A 26,218-nucleotide genomic window follows, 5' to 3' on the forward strand; every position below is an offset into this window, starting at 1 on the left:
CGCACGTTCTTCAAGTTCCCTACGAGACTCTCCAAAAACCAAAATGGTCAAGTCATCTGCATATGCTGCCTTCAAAATTTTGTCGCGCTGTACCCCAAGCCACCCATCAAGAACCACATTCCAGCAGATCGGTCCTAGGACTGATCCCTGAGGGCAACCCCGAGTAACAGCACGAGTAAGCGAACAGACACCAGAATACACCACTAGGCTACGACCATGGAAATAATCAGAAACTAGTCGATAAAGGGGAGCAGACACCTCGGCCTCCCGGAACCTCGCCAGGACACTTTGCCACCATAAGGTGTCAAAGGCCCCTTTGAAGTCCACAAAAAGGCCGAGGACATACTTGGAATCCGCATTCGAGACCGAATCCATTACAAACTTTATAGCATCAACAGTTGAACAGCCTTTTGTAAAGCCAAATTGAGTGTTTACTTGTAGATTTTTAGCCTTATAATATTTCATAAATCTAGTTACAATAACCTTTTCTAAAACCTTGCCTAGCACTGGTAGTAACCGGGACTGCAAGAACTACCGTGGCATCAGCCTCCTTTCCATCATTGGAAAGGTCTTTATGAAGATTATCCAGTCAAGACTGCAAAAACATCGCGAGCAAACCAGTCGAGAAGAACAGGCAGGATTTAGACCCGGGCGAGGATGCTGTGATCAAATCTTTGCCATTCGTCAGCTGATGGAGGAGAGGATCCGGTGTGGACAGCGAACCGTCATTGTTTTCATTGACTTTAAGTCTGCTTTCGACTGTGTCCACCGGCCTGCCTTATGGAAACTACTAGAGGTTGAACATGTACCTCGAAAAGTCATCACACTCCTCCAAACTGCATACAACGGTTTAACCAGCCAGGTGCGCATCCAGAACGATTTATCTGAGGAATTTACCATCCAAACTGGAGTCCACCAAGGGGATGTAGCCTCCCCGTTGCTTTTCAACATCGTGGTCGACGCCATTATGAGGCAAGCATTCAGAAACAGACAGGGCATACAATATGACAAGGATCACTATGTGACTGACCTGATGTTTGCTGATGATAGTGCTATCCTTGCCGGTAACGACGCTGAAGCCACGGAAATCCTCTACGACATTGCCCGCATTGCCCGGCCATACGGTTTGAAGATCAATGCTGGTAAGACAAAGGCCCTGACAACAGATGGGTCGCAAGCCACCATCTATCTCGAAGGCGTCCAGATCGAGCAAGTGCAGGACTTTAAATACCTTGGGTCGCTGGTCCAGGAGAAGAAAGTTGCATCCACCATGGAAATTCACAGCAGAATTGGACAGGCGGCCACTGCGTTCGCCTCGCTCAAATGGTGTCTGTGGAAGAGGACCAACATTTCCACAAAGACTAAAATCCGACTCTTCCGGACTTTGATCCTGCCCATTCTTCTTTACGGATCGGAAACATGGATTTGTCTCAAGTTAGATTTAACAAACTTGAGGTATTCCAAATGCGATGCCTGCGGCAGATCTTGGGCATCTCTCTTCGCGACCGCATCACTAATGATACCATCCGCGCCAGATGCCAACAGCAACCAACCATTGCCGACCAAATCCAGAAGCGAAGGCTCAGATGGTTTGGCCACGTATGTAGAATGGGCACGAACAGAATACCATCCACACTCCTTTGGAGACAACGACCCACCCAATGGAGCATCCAACGGACCGCGCCTAGGAAAACGTGGGCCAAGCAAGTGGAAGATGACTTGAAGAGCCGACGTCTCGACCTTAACCAGGCCAGGACTGAAGCCATGGATCGTAAGGTATGGAAGAACATCACAGAGCAAGTCCGAAACCCTGCGGCACCTACAGCAGCATACTGGTTGCGTGGCCAACCGCCTCCCCCAGCTGCCAGCTAAGGACCAAAGAAGAAGAAGAAGAAGAAAACATTTGAAAAAGTTTTTCATCCCACAAACAAACAAGATGCCGCGTCTGCGACCATCCCCACAGCATATCCCCTCCAAAATAAACTACATATTCCTGATTAAGGCCCACACTGCATTGGTACTGCGCACCAAACTAGAAGACATCATGAAGGATAATAACAATAGAATCACCACGTCAGTAAGAGTGGACATTGTGTCCATATGGTCTAAACTCGAAGCCATATTAATGGCCGAGCACCATGCAAGGAAAAAAAGCAATGGCTAAATTAGAAGCCTACTTGGAAGAAAGAGAGAGAAACAAAGGTCAAGCGCTCTCTCTTACTCTGACGTACTGAGGACACCTGCAAATGCACCAGCTGAACAAATTCCAGCACAAGCAAAGAAGAAAATACTCTTCAAACCGCCAAACCTGATCATTCTTAGACCCAAGGAAGGGGAAGCAGCAACTAGCGAGGAAATCAAGAATAAGGTAATGGACACTATGAGAGATGATGTTAGAAAGACAAGTATTAAATCCATACGGAAAATGCGAAGCGCAGAAATCGCCATTGAAACAAGAGGAAATACAAGGAATAATGAAAAACCCGAAATTCGCGACATAGGCCTAACTGCTGAGCCACCCAGAAAAAGAGGGCCAACGGCTATTATATTCGATCTGAACAAGGATACAAATCCGCAGGAATTGATGGAGATCTACCAAAAGAATCTCAGAGAAACCCTACCAAATCAAGAACCGCGAAACCTCATTAAGCCTAGATACATAACAAAGTCTAGGAAAACAAACGTCTCCAACCGGGTGGTGGAATTCGCCCCGGCTGCATGGAAAGTGCTGAAGACTCAATCGAGAATCTACTTTGAGTGGACCTGCCATCGATTCAGGAAATATGTGGTCGTGCCTAAGTGTTTTAGGTGTTGTAGGTTTGGCCACACCACCCATACCTGAGACCACTGCTCTGAGAGAGGGCAAGAGTACAAAGACTACCCAAATAAAAATAAAGAACCCGTCTGTGCAAACTGTAAGTCAGCAAGAATGGAAAGCAATAACTCAATCAGAGACTCAAAATTACCCCTCATACCTAAGGGCAAAAGCAATATACCAAGAAAGAACAGAGTATGGCGACACGAACTAAAAAGTACAACACCACTGAGAAAATCTTTCAACATAATGCACAGAGGGCCAGAGGGGTAGCCGACCAACTCCGGATATAAAGGCCGATGAGAAGGGAGCCGACATCCTCCTCCTACAAAAACCATACGCATGCACGAAAATCGTCAGGGGATACCCCTGGCCTACAAGCTCATAGAAGCAGATGAAGATACCTCTCGGGCAGCAATACTGCTCTGAAATCCTTATCTAACGGCTAAAGTGACTCAACTCCGTACTTCCTGGGCGGCTTGTGCCCACATATCTCCTATTGGCACCTTCCTTGTGGTTTCCCTGTACTGCAGGCCAGGCCAGGAAATAATATAGGCAATTAACTACCTTCAGCATATGATGGATGCACTCCCAAACCAAAAAATCCTAGTTGGAGCGGACATCAACTGTCGTTCACCCATGTGGCATAGCACAACGCAAGACAGGTGGGAGGCCCATAATGGACAACTCCTGGAAGACTTCCTAGCCAGATCCAGATTCACCGTGTTAAACAAGCCGCACCACAGTCGATAGTTGCCTCCCAGAGTATGTTCAGCAACACACTCTTGGAGGCAACTATCGACTTTTTCCCTTCCCAAAACGAACATGGCTGCGCACTGCCCTGGCTGGACGACCTCTGACCACTGGGTAATCACCTACAGGATTACAAGAACGCTAACAACAATACCGATCATCAGACAATTGCAACATAGATTCGCGATTGCTAAAGCAAACTGGGACCTCTTTGCGTAACAATTGGAATCAGCTACATCTGGTGGCCCACAGGAACAGATTGAATTAGACCCAGATCACCACCAAAGGTAAGTTACAGAACTCATTACCAGTGTAGCTCAGATGGCAATTAGGAAGAAAAATCCCATCCCCGGCACGGTCTCCTGGTGGAATCAGAAGATCCAGACACTCCGAAAGGAAGTTATAAAATGAAGAAAGAATTTCCAGCAGGCACGCAGGACCTGGCCTGACATTGAGGTTGAAGTCTTGAGACAAAGGAACCAATACACAGATAAAATTCGCAAGAGCAAAAAAAAAAGAGTGCCTGGGAGCACCTGGTGACAACAATGGGAAATGAAAACCTCTGGGGGGGGGGGTATACAAGGTAACCACCAACAAACTCCCTAGGGGAGGAAGTTCTCACAACCACCAGAACCCCACAAGGACTACTTACAACTACATGGGAGCAGTCCATTAACAATATTTTGAACATTTTCAAGGAAGCAGTTACTCCAAACACAGAAAAGCATCAAATCCTATTCAAGCAAAATGAAAACTACGAGACGGAAGCTGTGGAGCAACCATTCACTTTGGAGGACCTACAAGAAGCAGCAACACAAATCCAGTCCAAGAAATGCCCGGGCAAAGATCTACTAGAGCCGGAGATTATTCAGCGAGTTGTCCAATGGACTCCAAACCTACTACTAAAGCTGTACAATCAATGATTTTCAGAGGGATACTTCCCCAAAAAAATGGAAAATGGCGACTGTAAAACTGATTCTCAAGAACCCCAGCAAGGACCCACAACTACCGAACTCGTACCGGCCTATCGCCCTCCTCACAGTCATGAGCAAACTACTGGAGCGACTTCTACACAAGCGGATTCAACACTGCTACTCTGCTGCCAAACTGGAATCACCCAATCAGTTTGGCTTCAGGCCTGGACTATCAACTGTGGATGCCATGAGGAACCTTCTGGTTGCTGTTGAGGAATGTCAGAAAAAAATACTTCCTAGCTATAGCAGTAGACTTTGCCGGGGCGTTCGACTCCCTTTGGTGGCCGAGCAAGCAGACTCCGACAAGCGAAAATCCCAGCCAACTTATAGCATTAAAACTTACCTCTCTAACGAGCTATAGAAGTAGTGACACCATACCACCGAATCACCAGAACAATACACCGAGGATGTCCGCAGGGATCCGTCCTAGGCCCCCTGCTCTGGAACATAGTCTTCGACGAGTTCCTGCATATTAATCTTGGGGAGTTGCATTCACAGGCCTTCTCTGATGATTTAATCCTTAGAGTGACTGCAGGCCCAAGAGCTCAGCTGGAGGACCAAGCAAACAATGCCCTAAAAATCCTACAGAAGTGGGCAGAGGACAACGTTTTCCAAATATCAAAAGAAAACCAAATAAATCCTATTGAAAGGAACCCTCAATGTCAGAAGGCCATCCCAAATAAAAATAAAGGGCACCACAATGAACTTTGACACTGAAATGAAATACCTTGGTGTCGTTTTTGACACAAAGCTATCATTCCAGCCCCACCTCAAACAAGTCAGGAACAAAATAAAGAAATACTCTACCATGGTTGCAAAGATCATGCACTGCGACTGGGGACTCAAAAAATGCGTCCTGACGTTGTATCACAAGACCACTTTTATTCCAATGATCACCTACGTGGCTGCTATTTGGTATCACAAGACCCCTATGTTCATCGATAGAACACTAGAATCAATCCATCGGTCAATCTTAGTCACAGTGACTCGAGCCTGCAACACAGTCAGCACGGAGGCCCTCCAGGTGCTGGTCGGTGTTTTCCTATTGGACCTGGAGGCAGTCCGACGCGGCCTAATCTACTACTACCCCAAAGGGATCCCTATAACATTCCAAGTATATACAATCGAACCGACAAACGGAAAAAGCAAGGAAAAATTGCGACTACAAAAACACCTCCAACAAGAATGGCAGAACAGGCCTCCATCAAGGGGGAGGTCACAAGGAAATTTTTGTCACACGTTGACAAGATCTACCCAAAATCACCGGCTTGGCGTCAGCCGGGATGGGCACTCACCTTTCCACTAACGGGCCATGGGGGCCCTACAATGACAAGCTCACGACGCTAGGGCTCCTTGATGACCCACGTTGCACCTGCAGAGATGTTGAGAGCTGGTCACATCTTATGTATCAGTGTCCAAGGTACGAAGATCTGTGGGGATTATTCTACACAAGATTGGCATACATCTCTCAGGACCAGGAGCATCACCTTTTGGACTGACATGATGAATACAAAATACTCACAAAATACACCCAGGACCTCTTTGCGAGAAAAGGAACCCGATACATGCTGACAAACTACCAAGTGAATGGAACTAGTTGCATTCTCCTTGCCACTGTTCTTCTAACAGAAAATGGCCATTAACCAGAATGGTACATTTTTCAAAGAATGATTGCAGCTCTGGACAATGCCTACAACCCAGATTGGACCCAAAACCATCAATCACCAAACCCCAAGATCCCAAAACCATCAAACTAAACTTTACCCAATCAACATCCTGGATGGGATACCCTCCGAAAAGAAAGACAGAATCCCTAACAAGCCTACAACTCAGAATGGACCCTGAACTCCTAAAAAGGAAAACTTGACTGAACTTGACCCAACTTCTGGATTCCTACAGCAGACTCTGACTAAGATAGCAGCTCTGCATCATTGGGGATCCATCATAGCGACCACTATCTTGGACTGACCTGTGGAAAGGGATCAGACTGACCTTCGGGACAGGATATTGTCCTACCTTTGGCCAAGCCATGATACTGATGTCACCAGACTTAAAGGAAACGCATCGGATTCAACCAACTGCAGCCTTGCTACCTATGCGCTATTTGGCGATCAGTACCCTGCTCCCTTGCTAGCTATCTTTATTCCTCTTTCTTGGCAGGGGGAAGGAGCCAGACTCCTTCCCCTCCCTCTTTTCTTTCTGGCGGGGCACGGGCCTGCCCCACTGTCACTAACTGGGAGCATCTTTATCGCACCCATTCTTCTGACTTTCCTCCCCCCACTCTGCCTATACACTACCGTATGCCCTCACGTCAAAATTTAACTGTGCAAATTGAACCTTGCCCATTGACTTTTGGTCTCCAACCTAGTGGACTTCTTTTTTTTTTTAAATTAATTATTATTATTATTTTTTTTTTTTTTTTTTTAGGTCCTAGCCACTGAACTCTCAGGAAATTAGGTGGCAGGACTTGCCAGAGTATATATAAGCTACTGGGTTCCTAGTGTGCCTCCAGGGGGCGTAAGTGTGGCAACGTTGGGCCCCAACAGGGGTCCAGCGGTTAAACGACCAGCAGAATAACGATCCAAGACCCACACAGTTTTAAATCTCTGGCATTTACAGCGTACTGTAACACACACCACAACATAAACAGATTGGGGGAAGCCCTAAATACACTTACACTGCATTGCCACATAATTAACGTTAAAATTATTCAGAAAACGGATACATTCAAAGACTACATCTCCCCCAAAAGTAATGGGGGACCCGCACAGCCGTCAGGAAATATGAACATCCACTGAACACAATTCCAGCCCAGCCCAAATGTAAAAATAAATTAAATTACAGTCTGAAAACACCACTAATGCCATCTATCGAGAAAAAATAAAAACAATGCCAGAAAATTATAAAAACCTTTTTTCCTGACACCCCCTCAGGGCATGGTCAAGTAAAACACAGGTACTGATATGCATTTCATTCAAACTGTCCTCTGATAATTCCTAAAAAGCAAATACAGCAAGGCAATCAGGCTTTCTCCAACAATAAAACAGAAGTTACCTGTACCTCTGAAGAAATGCGCAAAGCCCTTGACAGAACAATAAATAAATGCCCTGGTCACGATAAACTTGAGGTCATCAAGAAAGCAACTATACACCTTCAGAACCAGGAATTAGCACCGTCCGACAAATGCTTAGCCAAACGGATCTCCTGCAATTCTTGGAAATAGGCGGTGCTTTCATTAATCCTAAAAAGGCCTGGAGTATTACTGAAGGTGGAAAGGTGGTTTGGCTGGTTAAGGACCTCAAACGGAGAAGAGTAGAGGAAACGAAATCTAAAAGCTGACCACAGTGGAAACCAGCATAGTCGTCCATATGGGCGTGCCACAAGCGAGACCTTTTTTTTTTTTTTTTTTTGTAAACCCCAAACATGAGAGGTATTAGAACCTATAGTACTTAGTACCGTGCTTGGGTTGGAGGTTGACAAGACGAAAGAAGATATTTGTTGACATTGCACTTGAACTTCTGTAGACTGTAATTTTCAGGAAATTACGTATGAAGGAAGGTTGTTCCAGAAAACGGCAGTTGAATGAATAAACGAAGAAGATGAAAAGTTGATTCTGTGAGTTTGGAGTCGGACAATAAATGGATGTTGGCTGGTGGCGGAACGTGTTCGGACTGTTTTGAAAGAGAGAGCGGGAATTATAGAAGCCAATTCAGAAAAACAGTGCCCATGGAAGTATCTGTAGAAGAGGCATGCAGCAGAAACAGTACGTCTATGAGACAGCGAGTGGAGAGACTCTGTTAGAGATGAATCATTAATTAACCTAACTGCCATCTTCTGAATGGAATCAAGAATCCTGAGAGAGGTTTTGGGGGCACCACCCCCAGATGTGGGAACAATATTCCATGGCAGGACGGATTTGCGATTTATACAGAGTGAGTATCTGTTTGGAAGAAAAGTAATGCCGAGAGCTAAAGAGAAAACCAAGTTTTTTAGATGCAGAGGAAGCAATATTTGTAATGTGCTTGTGCCAAGAGAGATTAGAAGTCAGGGTAATAGAGAAGAGATATATTATTTTGCCTAGAAATCAGAGTGTCACTAAAGATGAGCATAGGAGCAGAAGAATCCTTTTTGCGAGATATAAGACAAGGCTGAGTTTTAGAAGGGTTGAAATCAACTAAGTTGTCTTTGCCCCACTGGAGAATTACCTGAAGATCGGCATTTAAGGAATTGGTAGCAGATTTTCGAGAAGTTGAAGCTGATTGAGCAGGACAAGGTTTCGCAAAATGGAAAGTGGAATGCAATGTGCATCCATCGGCAAAACTATGGATAGGATTTCCAGTCAATGGAAGAAGGTCATTAATATACAAGAGGAAAAGAGTGGGGGAAAGAACTGAACCTTGGGGCAACCGGCATTACTGGAAAAGTTAGAAGACAGAGAGCCATCTACCATCACCCTCAGTGAGCGATCAGAGAGAGAAAACTGGATAACCAATTACTAAAAACAGTTGGTAAAACATAAGATGGAAGCTGGTTTAGAAGACCTTTATGCCAAACATAATCGAAAGCCTTTGAGATGTCAAGAGCAACTGCTTGTGTTTCACCGAATCGTTCCATTAAATTAGTCCATAAATGGGTAACATAAGCCAGAATATCACCAGTGGATCGACACTGACGGAATCAATACTGGCGATCGTTGATCAGACAGAAGGTTTCTAGATAGTTTAAGAGTTCGCGGTTAATTGATTTCTCCATTACTTTAGAAAGAGTAGAAGTAATTGCAATGGGACGATAATTGGATGGGAGGGATTTGTCACCCTTTTTAGGAACTGGCTGGATATGAGTAAATTTCCAAGCAGAAGGAAAACACCCTTGGAATAAGAAAGTGAAAAAAGGCGGCAAAGAATAGGAGTAAGTTCAGGAGCACAGGTTTTGAGAACAAGTGGAGAAATACCATCGGGACCTGGAGCTTTCTTAGCATCAAAATTCGTCAAAATCTTTCTGACATCCTTTTGACGGAAGACCACGGGGGGGGGGGGGCATTGAATGGAGCGTGTTGGTTTGGCGGGAGGTGTTTTACCAATATTATTAATACACGAGTTGGAAGAAAAATGGGATGCTAGCAGGTCAGCTTTATCCTTGGCTGAAGTGAAAACAGAACCATCTGGTTTGGACAGAGGTAGGAGCAGAGATGGGCAAAAGTTGCAGCCAATAGCTTTGGCAAGAGACCAGAACGCTCGGCTACCATTAGGGCAAGAAGCAAGTTTTCTACTCTTAGCCTGTTCAAACTCTAGTTCAAGCTGCTTTACAATTGTTGCGAGCTTTGGTGTACGCAGAAAATGAAACTGAAGAATTAGAAACAAGCCAATTACGATATGCAACATTCTTCTCTTGAAAAGCCTTAGCACATTTATTGGAAAACCAAGGTTTAGATAAAGGACGAGAATTTAAAGTGGAGTGTGGGATAAAGGATTCCATCCTGGAAGAATAATTTCACTGACACGATCTGAGCAAACATTAACATCAGAAGTTTTGAAACAGTAATCCGACCAAGGAAAAGAAGAAAAGAAGTCTCGCAGGTCATCCCATTTTGCATTCTTGTAATGCCACAAACACGAGATTGGGAATAGCCATGAGATAAACGTTCCATTGGAGAAGAGACAATCACCAAGTTGTGATTTGAAGTGCCTAAAGGACCTCTCACTTCGACCGTGTACTTAGAAGGGTTGTTTGTGAGAGGGTTGTTTGTGAGAAAAAGATCAAGCGTATTGGCTGTATGATTAGGATTGTCCGGTATTCTTGTAGTTAAATGAATAATCTGTGCAAGGTCATTAGTAATTGCAAAAGCCTCAGCATCTCGACCAGCTGGGTCGGTGTGACTAGAAAACGGAAGCCAGCTGGAGTTGTAAATATTAAAATCACAAAGGAAAATTACCTCACTGTTAGGAAAGTTGTACTGGAGAAAGTCGAAGAGCTCCAAGTGATTAGTGGAGTTGGGAGAACGGTAGAGACAACAGATGAATATTACACAATGAGGTAGAGAGATTTTTAAGCCAGAGATGATGAAAGAGAGGAGATTGCAAATTGCCAAGTCTCTGACAGGGAATATCAGAACGGACATATGCAGAAGTACCACATTTGAGGCGAAAGGAATCATACAGCGAATAATTTGGGCATCTGAGATGAGTAGTAGTTGAATCAACTGATAACTGAGATTCTGTCAGAAAAAGTACAAGGGGATTTGGCAGACTGCAAGTGGAAATGGACATCATTGAGATTAGAATTGAGACCACGTATATTCGTGAAATGAATTAGGAAGTGCTTGGGAGGTTTACATCTTTTCGCAGATAAGCTTGCTCTATTAGTTTGACAATTTATGGTGTATTCAATAGTAAGAAAAAGTGGGTGGGACATGCTGTTTGTAGTAATGAAATTTTTGGATATGGCGTACAAGTAAGAATATACCCAGATCCTTGATATAACGTGGCCTCGACAATGCTCCCCACATACACACTACTCGGACTCCCTCCAGTCACTATCTGGCAGAGTAGAGGTAGCAAGATTATACACTAGCTGATACGGAAGCCTCTTAGAGAGTTACCAATAGGTTCGGTCCGGTGTACTAACTAGCAGCCGGCCTGCGAACACCGTTTTAGAGCTGTACCCTCGAAATGTAAGGAATATTGGATCTCGCCACGATGTTCATCATAACCTCAAAAGTCATCAATCATACTGCATGATGGAAGAGATAGGGAAGGGTTGACCGGAACTTAGCTCTAGAGACTAAACATGGGTTCCACCACTTCAAGCCTCCAATAAGCAAAGTGGTGGTATTGCACTGGCTGATGAGAGTCATCTACCACCTAGTACTGCCTGGTAATATAGAGGGGCGGCGTTGCTCCATGTGGTGTGGGCGCCACACCTCGATCCCTGCTTATGTTGGTTCACACCTGGGTGGTCACTCACCATGTACTTGTGCATGGAGGTTATACCCAGGATTACTAACAGTCCCACCATCGTGAAGGTACAAGCAGAGGATTTGGCTGTTACAGACCGTCCGGCGAAGTCCGGACGGTCTGTGACACTTGACTTGGGTGTCACCCGAATATCTGTTCCATCAGCGTTTTAGACTCCCAGGTAGCAAGTACAGCTTGTCTGGCATATCTGAGAGAATGTCTGTGACAACTTCAAGGACCTACAGTTTGCATCCACCATTACAAGCATTTTAATGGAAGACAGGAGAATTAAGACTCGTCCTAAAAGGCCAAGACAAAAATCCAACTCTTCCCAAACCTTATCACGCCACTGCCCTTCTCCTGGTCTTGGGAAAGGTAATGAAATGGTTCTCTGATTATCTACCTACCATCAGTCAGGCAACATGGACTATGCAAAGCAGTATGGCTTCAAATCAGGAAGCTCCACCAAATACGCTATGAACAACAATCTCAACATAGCTAACTCAACCACAGAAAAACATCTGGCTAACTCCATTGATTTTTTTGGTGCTTCTAATGGCATCTGGTGGCCCAGCATTTTCCGGAGATTACGTCAATATTCCATCGTCCCTGATTATAAACAGAATATTTATTTTACTACTATAGTTAATGTAGAAAGGAAAACTGATGCAGCGGACCTTGTTTGATTTTGAGCCCAGACAGGAAAAAAATAAAAACAAGCAGTTTCTTGGAGAAAAGCCGCATTGTCCCTGTCCCTCAACCTCTACTGTCTCCACAACTACTTCTTGAATTGCTCACTAACTGTTGAAACAAATTTTCAGAAAACTTCATAACCAGTTGTCACATCACAAGCTGCCCACAGGACTCTGTTCTTGACCATACTTTTGAAAGCTAATCTAAGACAAATTTCTTAATTTGGACTTTGGCCCTGTTGACTTATACAAATTACCTCATTGTCCAAATTAAAGCTGATTATAGAGCTCAGCTTGAGCAATTTGCCTTCCCTGCCTTAATGATTCTCAAAAATTAGGTGAACAACCGCAAGTTAGTTATCCCAGTAGAAAAAAATTAAGTCTATCCTCAAAGGATCATTGGACACAAAACCATACTATATTAAAATCTCCAGGCAGACACTGCAACTCAACACGGAACTCAAATATCCAGAAATAACCTTTGACTCTCGGTTAACATTACTACCTCTTATCTACCTCTGAAAGAAAATATGTAATTATACCACCATGATCGTCAGAATAAGCAGGGAAGACTAGGGACTGCAGAGGACCCTCATGCCACTATATAAAACCATCTTTTACTAGATGTGTGCCATGGAGCCAACATATTATTCCCCTGTGCTCTCATTGCCCATAATAAAATGCTGCTTGGTCAGTACCCCAGCTCTCTGGGTCTTGGCAGATACTCAACCTCTGAACTTAAGAGGTAATCCTCATGGCCTTGCATACCATAGAAAGAGAGGAATTTCCACCACCATCTTGGACACTAATGACCCAAAAAAACGAAATGAAACTGATTTCCTCCAAGCTGTTCCAATATTGGCAACAATCTTGGGACCAGACACCCAAAGGCAAGACAACTAAAATATTTCTTCCACAAGTTATGATCACTGCACCTAAACCTTCACCATGGTACTCAACAGGCCTTCATGTCTCATTCTTCCTTACAGTCATGTATCGTTCCAATCCAAGCTGCATGCCCTGGGTCTCATTGATACCCCTCTCTGCCCTTGGGGTGGGTGAAAACAAAGACTGGAATCACCTCTTCTACAATTGCCCTCTTTATGATTTACCTAGAAGTATCCTTTTTATCAGAACTAGAAACGTACCCAGCAAGCAGGAACATCTCTACTTAACTGACGACTCACTACAAAGCCTTCACTACTTTTGCTCACTCAGTATTTGATATCTGTCAAGCAAGCTATACAGTGTACCCCATCTGATAATGGACCCCAAACACAACCTACAGGAACACTTAACTTTGACTGGACATTTTCTGAATAAAATCAAACTTCCAACAAGATACCGATCATTACCCTGCAACAACAGGAACCTCTATCTACGTTCATACAGAAATACTCTTACAAACACACCAACCCAGATGGACTTCTCTACATGGGAAATAAGAACTCCAAATAACCCTAGCCCTTCAATAATCTTCTGTGCCTCCACTCATCCCTTGATATGACCCAAATCCCCAGCTCAGCAAGGGACACTGCTCAGGAATTCCCCTTGGTTGAGGAAGATTTAATTGCTGACACTGGGCTCTTGCCTAGTGTGTGGGATCCACTACTTGCTGGTCCTTCTACTCATTCAAGATGCAGGATATCTGCATACTATATCAGAGTAAGATCTTGTTACCTGAATACTCTTCAGTACTCAGGTAAGATCAAATGAGGGATCACGCCATTACGTGACCTGAGTTCACAATCTTTCCTCCTTTCCCGTATCTGGGTGGGCTCTCCCCACCTCAGGAAACCTGTCCTTATCTCCTTGCTATGTTCCTTAATCCAGAGAATGCCTTCTTTTCTCATCCTCCCTTCCTACCCCCCACCCCCCCATTTTCATTCCATCTACCCATGTCTCTCCCACCTATCAGAGGATGCATTCCTTCTGCATACTTTTCCCCCTAATCGCAACTCCAACTCTTCAGGCTGTCACACTTTACTCTTCTTTTAATTTATTTTATGTTATTTATTTAATTAATTTTTATGGACCTACCTGGGTTCTCAGGCTACCAATGGAGTAGCCAGCCAGAGTTCTCTGGTCTACTGCCCTGGCCCGGCTCCTCGTGCCAGTGGTCTGTAGTGCTCCACAGACCTTATGCTAAGTGGCCAGATATACATAACCCATACGAAGCAAACATGAACATACACTATTTGGCCACAAGAGTAGACAGAGTAGTTTTGCTTCTCAAGAGATCCAAATGCGGAATTGTGGGAAACCACCGATGCCACTTGCAAAATAACACTGTCACTATGGAAGCAGTTTTGGGAGGCAGTATCGATTACAAGAGCTGGCCAAGGTCGCCTGAGGTCTACATGAACCAGAACAGACTGCTATCTGGCTGTAACAGAAAGACAGTACCCGGCGATATCCTCTCATCAACTATCTCTTGAGGTTGCTGCGACATTTCCAACCAGACTGAATTTAAGTGGACTCTATGCCATAAAGCTGGTTTACATCCCATTAACCCCAAATCAGCCTTACAGAGCTCGCCGAAATTGGTAACCATGAACATGTAACTTGAACCCCTGACAAATGGGTACAATTCTGTTTTCTAACGAGTCCCGTTTTAGCCTTCAAGCAGATTTTACTCGTTATTTCATCTGGAGACAAGAAATGCAGTACTATCCCTCCACCATCAGGGTAAGGGACAATCACAGTGGAAGCGGGGTACTCATGGTGGAATAATGATCATCGAACACTCCTCTTCATTTGTTTGATAGCGGTACCGAGAGGATATCCTCGAACCCTATCTGCGACTTTTTAGGTGTGCAGTTGGCGCAGATTTTCGTTTCGTGCACGACAACGCCACTGTACAAAGAGCTCAAGTGGTGGAGAAATATCTTAAATCTAAAGATATCCAACGACTGCCGTGGCCAGCACAATCATCACACTTAAATCCGATTGAACATGTGTGGGACGCCTTTGGGCGTCGCATTTCACACCGACAGACAACTCCTGGGTCACTAGGTGAACTAAGGTTTGCGCTGGTGGAAGAATGGGATTTGTTATCACAGAATCTTATAAACGTCCTTATATCGAGCATGGTTCACCGCTGTCGGGCCAGTTTATCCGTTGGAGGGAGATCGTACGCCATACTGATGTCATGTGACGATATTTTCGATCTTCTTGTATCAACTTCTGTAATGTGACATTTTCGGGAATTCTTATACAACCCCTATAAATGTCCCTTATACCTGTCCGAAGTTTCTCGCTGTCTCATTTCATCGTTATTTTATCGGGAGACAGTAATCATTACAAGAAGAGCTGGCCAAGGTCGCCTGAGGGCTACGTCAACTAGAACAGACTACTATCTGGCCCAAACAGCAAAAACTCTGCGACCATACGAAATTTTGTTCTGCTTCATTGTAAGCTGCACGAGTTACAGCACGGTTTCCATATTCTGTTTATTTTGTCTAGCAGTGTATATATATCATCATCAGCCATTATCAATCCACTACAGGATGAAGGCCTCTCCAGCAACTTTCCAGTTCCGTCTGTTTTGTGCAATGGCCATCCATTTACTACCCACAAACACATGAATTTCATCTATCCATCTCCACCGTTTTCTTCTAGCCCCTCTTGGGTACCATTCTGTTATCCTCTTGGTCCATCTGTCATCATGTCTTCGAGCTATGTGTGCTGCCCAAGACCATTTTAGTTTAGTTTTGATAAGAATGTCCTTTACTTGAGTTTGCTGCCTAATCCAAGTGTTTCTCTTCTTATCAAACAGTTTGATTCCCAATATAATTAGTTCCATTCTTCGCTGTGTAGTTCTCAGCTTCTCTTCCATACTTTTGTTGTTGTTATGGGAGTTTAATGACGCATAAGCTACTATGGCTATAATGCACCATACTTTTGGTGAGTGTCCAAGTTTCACTTCCATAAGTCATGGTAGGTAGTATATTTGGTTCATTTAGTGTGTGTAAAATGAACCATTGTATACTACCTACCATATATATATGGTCCTACTTCCATATAACTTAATAATCATATTATTACTTTTTTTTTTCAGAGGATTTGAAAGGGAAAAAGGGACAAGTCTTCTGAAATGCTAGTCTGCCAAAACACGGGTGCTTATAAATACGGAACGTCTTATCCTTTAAATAAATAGTCTTTCAGTAGTTTTATTTGTTTGAAAGCAGTGCAATTCCTAGAAATCTCGTAGTACAGAAGTTTGTTCTACTGTGAATATCGGTAATTTCAATACCCACTAGTTTAAAAGCTGCTAAAAAAAAAAAAAAAAAAAAAACTAAACTAGACAATATAGTCCAAGTACTTTATATATATATACACACACACACACAGGATGTCTCAAAAATACACGGCATAACTTCAGGAATGAATTCCTCATATGTAGACAATAAAAATATTTTATATCAACATAGTTCCGGAAATGCTTGGTTTCCGAGTTTTGACGGTCTGTCTATGACACTTTACTGTTCACATCACCTTATAGTAATTGTTCAAAATGTCCACCTTCTGCCTGAATACAGGCCTCAGATCGACGTCTCATGGACTCGCGAAGACGATGCCAAATTCCCGGTATGCTTCGTATTGTTTCACAACCTGCCACAATTCGATTGCGGAGTTTCCAAATCAGCTACCGGAGTCGAATACACCAATGACTTTAAATGGCCCCACAAGAAGAAATCTAGTGGGTTTAAATCATGTGAGCGTGGAGACCAGGCAGTTGGTCCACCGACCAGGAAACCTTCGAGTCAGGTAATTGCTGGCTAGGTGGCTGAAATGTGCGGGAGCGTCATCGTGCATGAAATGTGCTTGTTGACGAATGATCAGTGGCGTGTCGTCCAATAAATCAGGCATGTTGTTTTCCAGAAAGTTTCTGTACGCCTGCCCTGTGAGTTTGTTTGGAAGTACATGAGGCCCAAATAACTTATCACCAAAAACACCCACCCAGATGTTGAGGCTGAACCGCTGTTGTTGATGTGATGGAAGAAGAATTGCATGTGGGTTTTCCTTAGCCCATACATGCTGATTGTGAAAGTTTTGGATTCCGTCTCGTGTGAACTGTGCTTCATCTGTGAATATCACTAAAGCAGAAAAGTGAGGAGTTGTACCACACTGCTGCAAGAACCACTGGCAGAACATTACTCGTGCAGCGTAATCTGCTGGTGACAAGACCCGTAGCCGTTGCAGGTGGTAAGGATACAGTTGGTGTTCTCGTAACACTCCAAATAGTCGAACGTTGAACAGCCAGTTGCATTGCTATTCTGGTTGTGCTGATTCCAGGCGTGGCATGCACATCCATAATCTCCACCTCTACTTCAGGAGTCGTAGATCTTGGTCGCCCTCTGTCGGCAGCACGAGGTGTAAAGGTCCCATGTTCACAAAGGCGACGATGGATACCTTAAAACGTTTTCCTGTCTGGACATCTACGTTCTGGGAACCTTTCGTGGTACAAACGACGAGCCTCCAGAGCATTGCCGTCCCCAAACCGTACATAAAGTGCATATTCGTTTGCTCCTGATTTCAGTATATGATCGGAATGGAAAACCACTAGATTCTGTCAGTACCTTGTAATGAAGGAAATCACCTGCGGGAGATAAGACACTGCGGTTAATAACTCGGGAACCAAGCATTTACGGAACTAGGTTGATATAAAATATTTTTATTGTCTACATATGAGGAACTCCTTCCTGAAGTTATGCCGTGTATTTTTGAGACACCCTGTATATACACACAAAATATATAACTAGACCATCTACATATAAGCAGACTGAACTGTGTACAGGGTGGGCATAATGTCAGATTACTAAATAATTTTCAACATTTAAATACGGATATCAATTTCATGTCCATAGTACAGTACTTTATAAATTTTAATACCAGAAAACCGAGCCTGCTACGCATACAAATTTAGTTACATAATATGCAATTTTAATTGTTCTCCGACTCGGTTGGGGGGTGGGGGGAGATCATTAATTTGGCCAATGGGTAACTATCGGAAAAGCTTTTTGGTGACAGATACCTCCAAGGAACTGTAAGTTACATATAACCAGCAATTTCGCATTTATTGATATCACACACAATGCTGTTTAGTTCAAACTGCCGACAATTTAAAGCCTTACAGATCAAAAGGCCGACAAGCAAAATACCAATAGTTCAAAACACCTCCATTTTAACCAATACGACGTTTACGACTGTAAAAGCATACCACAACCAGAAAAAAAAAAAAAAAAAAAAATTTTTTTTTTTTTTTTTTGGTCGGTGCAGCACAGCCTCGGGCTTCCTTGCACCATATGCTAATACAGTAATAATAAACCTGTTATGGTTGCTGGTATTACGACTTTTGGAAATTTCGATACTTCCCTACAATGGCAGCCGACAAACTGTAAAAATATAATGCCACAAATAAAGCCGTCAATTCCAAAATACATAAATTTATTACTACCCAGGCTACATAACTATAGAGGTGCACCAGGGTACTATAAATTTCCCGCCGAGAAAGGTTAGGGCAATCATGGTTTCAAGTAGCAAGACCTATTGTATACACATTAGCAAAAATTTTAAACTGCATCTTATATCACCTAAATTTATATTAAAAAAAATACTGATAAAAAGACATATTTATTACTGTTTTGCTTAAAATTTATAAAAAGTGCTGATAAAAAGACCAATTCAATGCTTTTATTCCAATAAAATTCTACAAATTAATTTTGAAACACAGATTTATAAGATCTTTCTTCGGCTTTTTCTTTTAGCAAAATCATTAACAACGTTATCAAAGTTCGTATTGCGATTGAGATAGCGCTGGGATAAGTGTTGTGGAAATAACTTCAAAACCAGATTTATAGAACAGCTATCAAATTGCTTAAAAACCTGAAAAAAAAATTAGATTTAACACAAGGGCATTTTAATATGTTTAATATAATATATTGATGCTTAGGAATAAAGAGTACCTAGGGTCTAGGAACACCAAGTCAAGGGCACTTAGTGACTATGAACACCAGATTTCTACCTACACTGCGTTAACCAACTATACATCTGTAGTATAGAGAATTTCTTTAGGCGGCTCAGTTCTGTTGTTGTTTGTTATTTGGTTTTTAGGAGCATTAGCAACTAAGGCCATATTGCTCCGGGATATGTGGTGGTCATTCCCTGACCTTTCCGCATCCTCCGTATTTGGTGGTGACGGGCTCGAACCCCGATCTAATCAAGAAGCGTGTGCTACGCACTGCTGCTCCTTCCCATCTGGCTACGGAGGCGCCTTCGTATAGTGAATACCTTCAGTAAACATCAATAAATCAACCATGTCACCACCCGGAGTGCTAAGTCTCGTATAAGATATTTTTTTTGATTACAGGTAAACTTAAACACTTACATATTCTTATAAATTTAATTTGCTATAATTTTTTTCTATTTCTTAAAAATTTAACAATTAAAATTTATTTTTTTTTAATTTTTGGAAATTGCGTTTCCATTTCCGAAATCGCCTGGAGACAAATTCTCGTTTAGTTCAATTCATGTTAACCTCACAAAAAAAAAAAAAAAAAAAGAGAGAGACCTCCCATCTCTCTCTCTTATTTTTTAATAACACGAAAAGCTAGCCGGCTTACTCTTAAAATTATTATTTATAATGGACATTTATAAATAATATGTACACATTAATTTACATAGTATTTAAAAATTAATCACTTCCTTGCTTTTATGATTTCAAAATTACTAATTAGTTCTTTAAGGTCCATTTTGGCGGCTTTTATGTGTTCCTGACTAGTATAACAAGCCCGTTTCCGAAATCACTTTCTTAGGTTGCCCATATTTTTTTTTTGTATTTTTTGATTATTCTGAATTTACTAAATGTCCTTTCACACTAGCCACCTTTACCAGAAATATAAGAAATAATGCATGGTGACTCTACTATTATATATTTTTATTCGATATAGTTTCCTTTCTATAATATTTATAAAAAATTATATCAGGTCTTAATGGCTTTTACGCTTTGCACCGTGGTATCTACGCCTCTGCTTTCTGTACAAGTAACCCTTTCCCTATACTAAGCTAAAAGTGACAAGGCAAATTCAGAAAATAAAATAAAAAATAAAAATAACCTATTTTACGAACGAATAAAATATATTCAAATAGCCTCCAATATACATATTAACGAACAACTGCACATAAATATTATCGAACACTATGCAAAATTAACAGAAATAATTAATTAGCAAAGAGGGTCAAAGCTTTCAAAGCAACCATCAAAAATTAAAATTTTTACAAACAAATAGTACTTAGTATGAGCAATTTTAACTTTAAATACATTGACAGTTTAAACTGCTAATAAACAAGCTTACCGTGCACACACTATATTCTAAGCATACCTCCAAACGATAGAGTATTAGAATAACGAAGATAAGGTCAGAGCTTCACAAAACCTAGAGACAGACGTCACAACTCTATTTAACTTTGTATTAACACAAGAATCACTAAAGGTTCATAGCTTTTAGGCAGCTGAACCTAGTTTCAAAACGATGCAAATGTATTTCTTTGAAAAACTAAAATAAATTAATAATTACGAAAAAAACAGTAAACACACCTAAGCTAAAAGCCATACTTACAGAAGGAAAACCCGATGCAGAACACTATTTAACGATCATTTCCAACGTCAACCCAAATGCATGTATTTCCGTCAGCTACGGAAATACGTGCATTTTAAAAACATTTTAATTAGACTAACTTTCGACTCAACTGCCAACATATAGACTTCTACCCAACTTCCTCTTCACCTTTCTTTTGAAACTACTGTATTAACAATATTTATGCATAGCTAAGTTGAAGGTGGCGGTAACACACATGCGCACTTGAGAAGTGTTTGATCAGAAAACTAAGGGAACAGAGAAACTCAGACAACTAAATGTGGGTATGTGAGAAACAAAGCAAAACATTTAAAAAAAACTACGGAGAATGATTAAATTATGTCACACATTCCTGGGTATGATAAACAGATAGAAAATGAAAGAACTAGAGATGGCGATATCAAAACAGGCAGATTAGCAAACTGGTGAGTATTGTACAGGATAATTCAAATAACACACAACTCAGTATATTTTCAGTTTTATTTTAAACGTTGTTATGCTTACATTTCTTTATATTTCAATTACTATTATAAACATAATTATAATAGAGATTGCAAGAAATGTTGGAGATGTCCTCCTTCCAAAATGTAAGCACAAACTCTTGAGGGGAAAAAAAAAAAAAAAAAACAGTAGTGCAATCTCTCTGAGCTAACCTCATGTATCCACAAAAATTTTGGCGCAACAGTTAAGAACATGTGCCCTGCCTGGGAAAGTGACGTGTTGTCTTCGTTGTAAATAGCACTCTACAACCGTCCCGAATTTCGGCTCTCTATAGAGGCGTCCCGAAAGAAGACTAAGCGGGACGCGATTTGTCCCGATTTATCGCATAACGTAAAATAAATAATATAAAATATAATAAATAATAGATCACACTAAAATTCATTAACTAGTATAACGTGAATGTGTATAGAAAGTTTACATAAAATAAATCTCCATTTATATCTTCGATGTTTACTTGTATTAGATTCCCGGACACGAACAAAATACAAGCTTCTAATTGGTACGCGTGTGTGTGCTGCCACATCGTAATATATGGGTGAAAAATGTTAGTTGGCATGTACCAATGAAAAAATCCCGATTTTTTTGGTTGTGTCCTGATTTTTTAAGGTCGATATCCCGAAATTGGCTGATCAAGAGTTGGTCACTCTATCTACAACAGTTGTTGTATGTTAGCGCTATGGATAACCAGTGCTACTTACTGTGACAGTTATAATCAAATTTCCATCGAGTTGTTAATGATAATTAACACTTACAATTTGGGTTGCATGAATTTTGAATCACCCTGTCCAAAAAAATAATAATAAAAAAAAAATCAGTCAAGCAACGCTAAATATTTCAGCACAGATTATTAGTTATTTTTTGTAAACAACGTGCACGATGTAGGGTCGTTTTCCAAATACCATAGAGAAGTCGGATTTTATCACCTAAAATCATGTAACTAGGCATTGACGGTGTTACTGACTGTCAGCACCACCTTTAAACTACGGTGGTGATGACTAATTAATTAATACTATACTAGATAACACGGAGGGAAAAGCAAGTCCTGAGGAACTGATAAGGATGAACAAAGTTATGTTGGTTGCTCCACATATTTTATGTACGTATTACTTTTCAAGAGTTGACTGACGACTGTACCTTCCTCGTTTTTCCCCCATCAGGGATGGGGCCTATAACAAGACAGGCCATCTTGGACGGCTCTGTTGACCTTGGCGGAATCGGGGACTATCTTCTCAGAGGTCTCTGTTTCTTTGGCAGTGTCTTTGAATATGTCAGCCATTTCCAATGCTATAAAGTACGTTGGTAATTTCTGGTACGCACGGTAGCACAGTGCTATCGTCACCGTCCTTCCCACACCGAGTGGAAAAGGTCCGGGTTCGAATCGCGTCGATGACGCCAAGAACTTTTATTGGCTTTTTCACTCCATGGCTGAGTTAGTCGGTCTCAGGCATAGACAGCAAGGTTTTTTTTCCTGGAACCTGGGGTTTTTCGTCCACAAAAGCAGGCAAATATTTATTAGGTGACCCTAATAAATTGTTTTTGTTTGGTGATTCCAGTTCATCGTTCTGGCTTTCCTCCGCAGCCGGCTGAGATTTCGGCTCTAGTGACCACTCTTTTCTCAGCATTTCGCCAAGTGAATCAGATTTTCAACATTACACTTAAAAGTCTAGATGATACGCAAGTTCAACGTGTATCCTCAAACCCTTGAAAACTGTTGAGAAATTGAGGAGACAGATTCTTCCAAACGCTACGCTATTCACATGATGGGATGAGATCATTCCTTGGCATGATCTCATCCCATCCCAGATTTCTTAAATGTTGTTTATTACATCGTACTGGTTGTACTCCTTCCAGAAATTCTTCTAGGTGAAATTATCCTTGTCTGTAGCTCAAATTACTTGAACAAATATCTTGTATAGATCAGCAAATGCGCCCAAAGGCGCATTTATGATCTAAAAAATCCATACATTTTACTATTATCAGTTCAGATTATTACAAAAATTCTATTGTTAGTTTTATTACTCTCAGCTTTAAGATACTACCCAAAAATAAAAGGACACTAGACTTATCGTTATCAATGAAAATATAATTTGATTTTTGCATGCATAATAATAAATACATTAATATTATAAATATACACCTCCATTCCCTTCCCAATATGAATTTCTGGTTGCGTCCCTGGGGTAGATAGTATGTCTTGAACGTTGCTATAATTTCCCGATCGATTAGTTGCAATTAATTTTAACTAATTCAACATACACGATTTTGATTTTGAAATATTCGTCCAACTGTGGAAGGTGACCAGAGTCAAGGAGCAGCAAGATTTTGAAGGGGTTTCATCCGACCTGACGACAGTCCTTTAACTGAGTGATGGTGTTCAAAACGTTGCTTGAATGTGGAAACTAATCCTGACTTTTGGTTTAACATTCATTCACAGTAAAAAAACTACTTGTTCTTAAGCTCATACGCTTGTTATGCATGTACAAGCATAGCAAGCCATAAAAGTTGAACGACCACTATTATAAGATACAGCGCATGCAGCTGGTGTAATTGTTCAAACTCCAATGAAAGAACAGTACACCTTGAAACGGAGATCTGAACAACACACATTTGCCAAGCCCATACTCACATCTGGTAAGTATGGGCTTGGAAAACCCAGGGTCCTGAGCTGGATACCATCATTCTTCTCTTTCTTGGCGATTCCTTAACTTGAGAATATTTATTTATTATTTTTTTTGGCTGGTACAGCATAAGCCTCAGGCTTCCTTGCACCACATGGCTAATAATAATAATAAAATGGGTACTTATTATTCACTTTAGGGAGCAGTATTTTTTTTTTATTTGTATTATACTGCCGACGTAATCTCTGGTGATTTTCTTCAAAAGACATGATGTTTTCGATGCATGTCGAGCGCTCTTAATTTGCTTTTCTGCCACTAACAAAATTACGCTTTTGCATTACACATACATTAAAACTTTTAATTAAAACATTAGTTTAATATTGTTATCGAGTTGTTGTTGCTGTTGTCAGTCATAATTATTTTCGGCTGAACAATAATATAATTTTGACAATTTATTTTTTTCTCTTCCCCAGGCGTTGCTGTCACAGCAGGAACTATGTCGCTCGCAGTTCTTAGTGTAGACCGTTATATTTTCACCAGGCATCCTTCCACGTTCAGGAAGATAACCAGTTGGCATTTCACATTGCTGATTATTTGCCTTGTTTGGATAATGGCAGCGTTATTGTCCCTTCCTGTGTTACTCGTTCGAACCACTCAGGATCTTCGTGTGGGGTCACTGGATGTGACTTTCTGTGTAGAGCGCTGGCAGTCCGACGTAACACGTAGAGCGTTCACTGTGTTGACATTAGTAGTCGTGTATAGCATTCCGTGTGCTGTACTTGTAGTATGTCATGCTGCTGTGAGCTGCACTCTTTGCTCTACCGATAATAATCTAAGTCGAAATGACATGAGACAACGATCTTTTCGTATTAGGCCTGAAGAGTCAAGTAAAGTTCATGTATCATCTGCGATTTCAAAAGCGAATTCTATCTCTTATGTTCAGAACGGAATACCTAATATTGCTCTTCGAACACTTAACAGCGAACGTTGTTCAGATGTCCCATCCTCATGTGTCCCCGAAAATTTGCAAGCCGTAGGTTCTGAAAGGAGTCAGGGTGCGAAAGCTCGCCGTCGATTGGCGAACGTACTCATGGGAATGACAATATGCTTTGTAGCGTGCTGGCTTCCTTACAACGTCATGTCATTCTATGTTGACATCTACCCGAATCTCTACCCTGTATTTTTACTTCCGTACACGCTACTTCTAGGACATGCGCACAGTGCTGTCAACCCTGTTGTCTACTGGATTCTCAATAGAAATGCTCACCGCAAGATGCAAGAAGTAATCAAAATTAGGTCTTCGTTAGTTAGAGCTCACGCTCACAAATATACATTGCCGAGTGCCTGTCTACAGTTTAATGGAAGTATAGATTCCAAGTCGACTTCCCAAAATGCGCTTGGAGCATTCCATCCAAAATATACTACACGGCGCGCATCTCTAAGAAACGGAAGATTTATTCCTTAACTATGGGTCCCAGGGAAGGGAGAATTACTATCCCTGCGACAGTAATTCTTCCTTCCCCCGAAATGCAAACATAATTTTACTATACAAACACTTTAACTATATCAGAGTTACTTTAACAGAGTGACTTCGCTGTCCTACTTAATGATATCGTTAAAGTAAGACTTAAAGTGATATAAACAAGTAATGTAAGCAGAGAATATTTTCAAGGATTGTAAAAATTTTAAAAATCTTCCTTGGCTTTAGGCCACAATGCATCTGAGCTGGTCTAGTGACGTCACTCACGATTTCAAGGACGTAGGCGACTTCACCGTACATGCAAACATTTATGTCGGCGTTCATGTTCTTTCAGTTTTTCTTTTTTTTTTTTGTTTGCTTGTTTGTTAGGGCCTCAACTTTGAACTAAATCTTTTTTTTTTTTTTTTTTTAATTTGAAATTAGGGGAAAATAGTAACACAGAGTAAAAAAAAATAAAATTAAAATATGTTTCTTATGTAATTTTAAATTGTTTATTGAATCCAATAATACAAAAAACGTTTTAACAAAAATTAAGTGGGTATATCTTTAGAACATGATTTTGAATGCTCATTCGATCACCAAGTACATGATAGCTGGTAACAGGTAAAAATGTCTCCCAGAAAAAATTTCACATTTTCTAATTATTATTATAATTAAAAAAGTCCTTCAATAATCTTAAATAATAATACTTAAAGCCAAACTCCATTATTTGGGTAACACTAGGAGGCTTCCGGATCAGCTAGTGTATAATCTTGCAACCACTACTCTGCCACATAGTGACTGGAGGGAGTCC

The 26,218-nt window shown here is 41.4% G+C and overlaps 1 protein-coding gene across 1 annotated transcript in view; it reads left to right on the forward strand.

Moving 5' to 3' along the window:
- Nucleotides 1-25,410, forward strand: part of LOC150087023 (neuropeptide receptor npr-1-like) — a 49,316-nt gene extending 23,906 nt beyond the window's left edge. Inside the window, exon 2 of the mRNA XM_090372348.1 lies at nt 24,419-25,410. Within this exon, the coding sequence (XP_090228474.1) occupies nt 24,419-25,410 (992 nt within the window). The remainder of the gene's footprint in view (nt 1-24,418) is intronic.
- Nucleotides 25,411-26,218: the final 808 nt, after the last annotated feature.

Source organism: Mastigoproctus giganteus, chromosome 4, assembly GCF_048544385.1.
Source record: "Mastigoproctus giganteus isolate SK-2022 chromosome 4, ASM4854438v1, whole genome shotgun sequence".
Taxonomy (NCBI): domain Eukaryota; kingdom Metazoa; phylum Arthropoda; class Arachnida; order Uropygi; family Thelyphonidae; genus Mastigoproctus; species Mastigoproctus giganteus.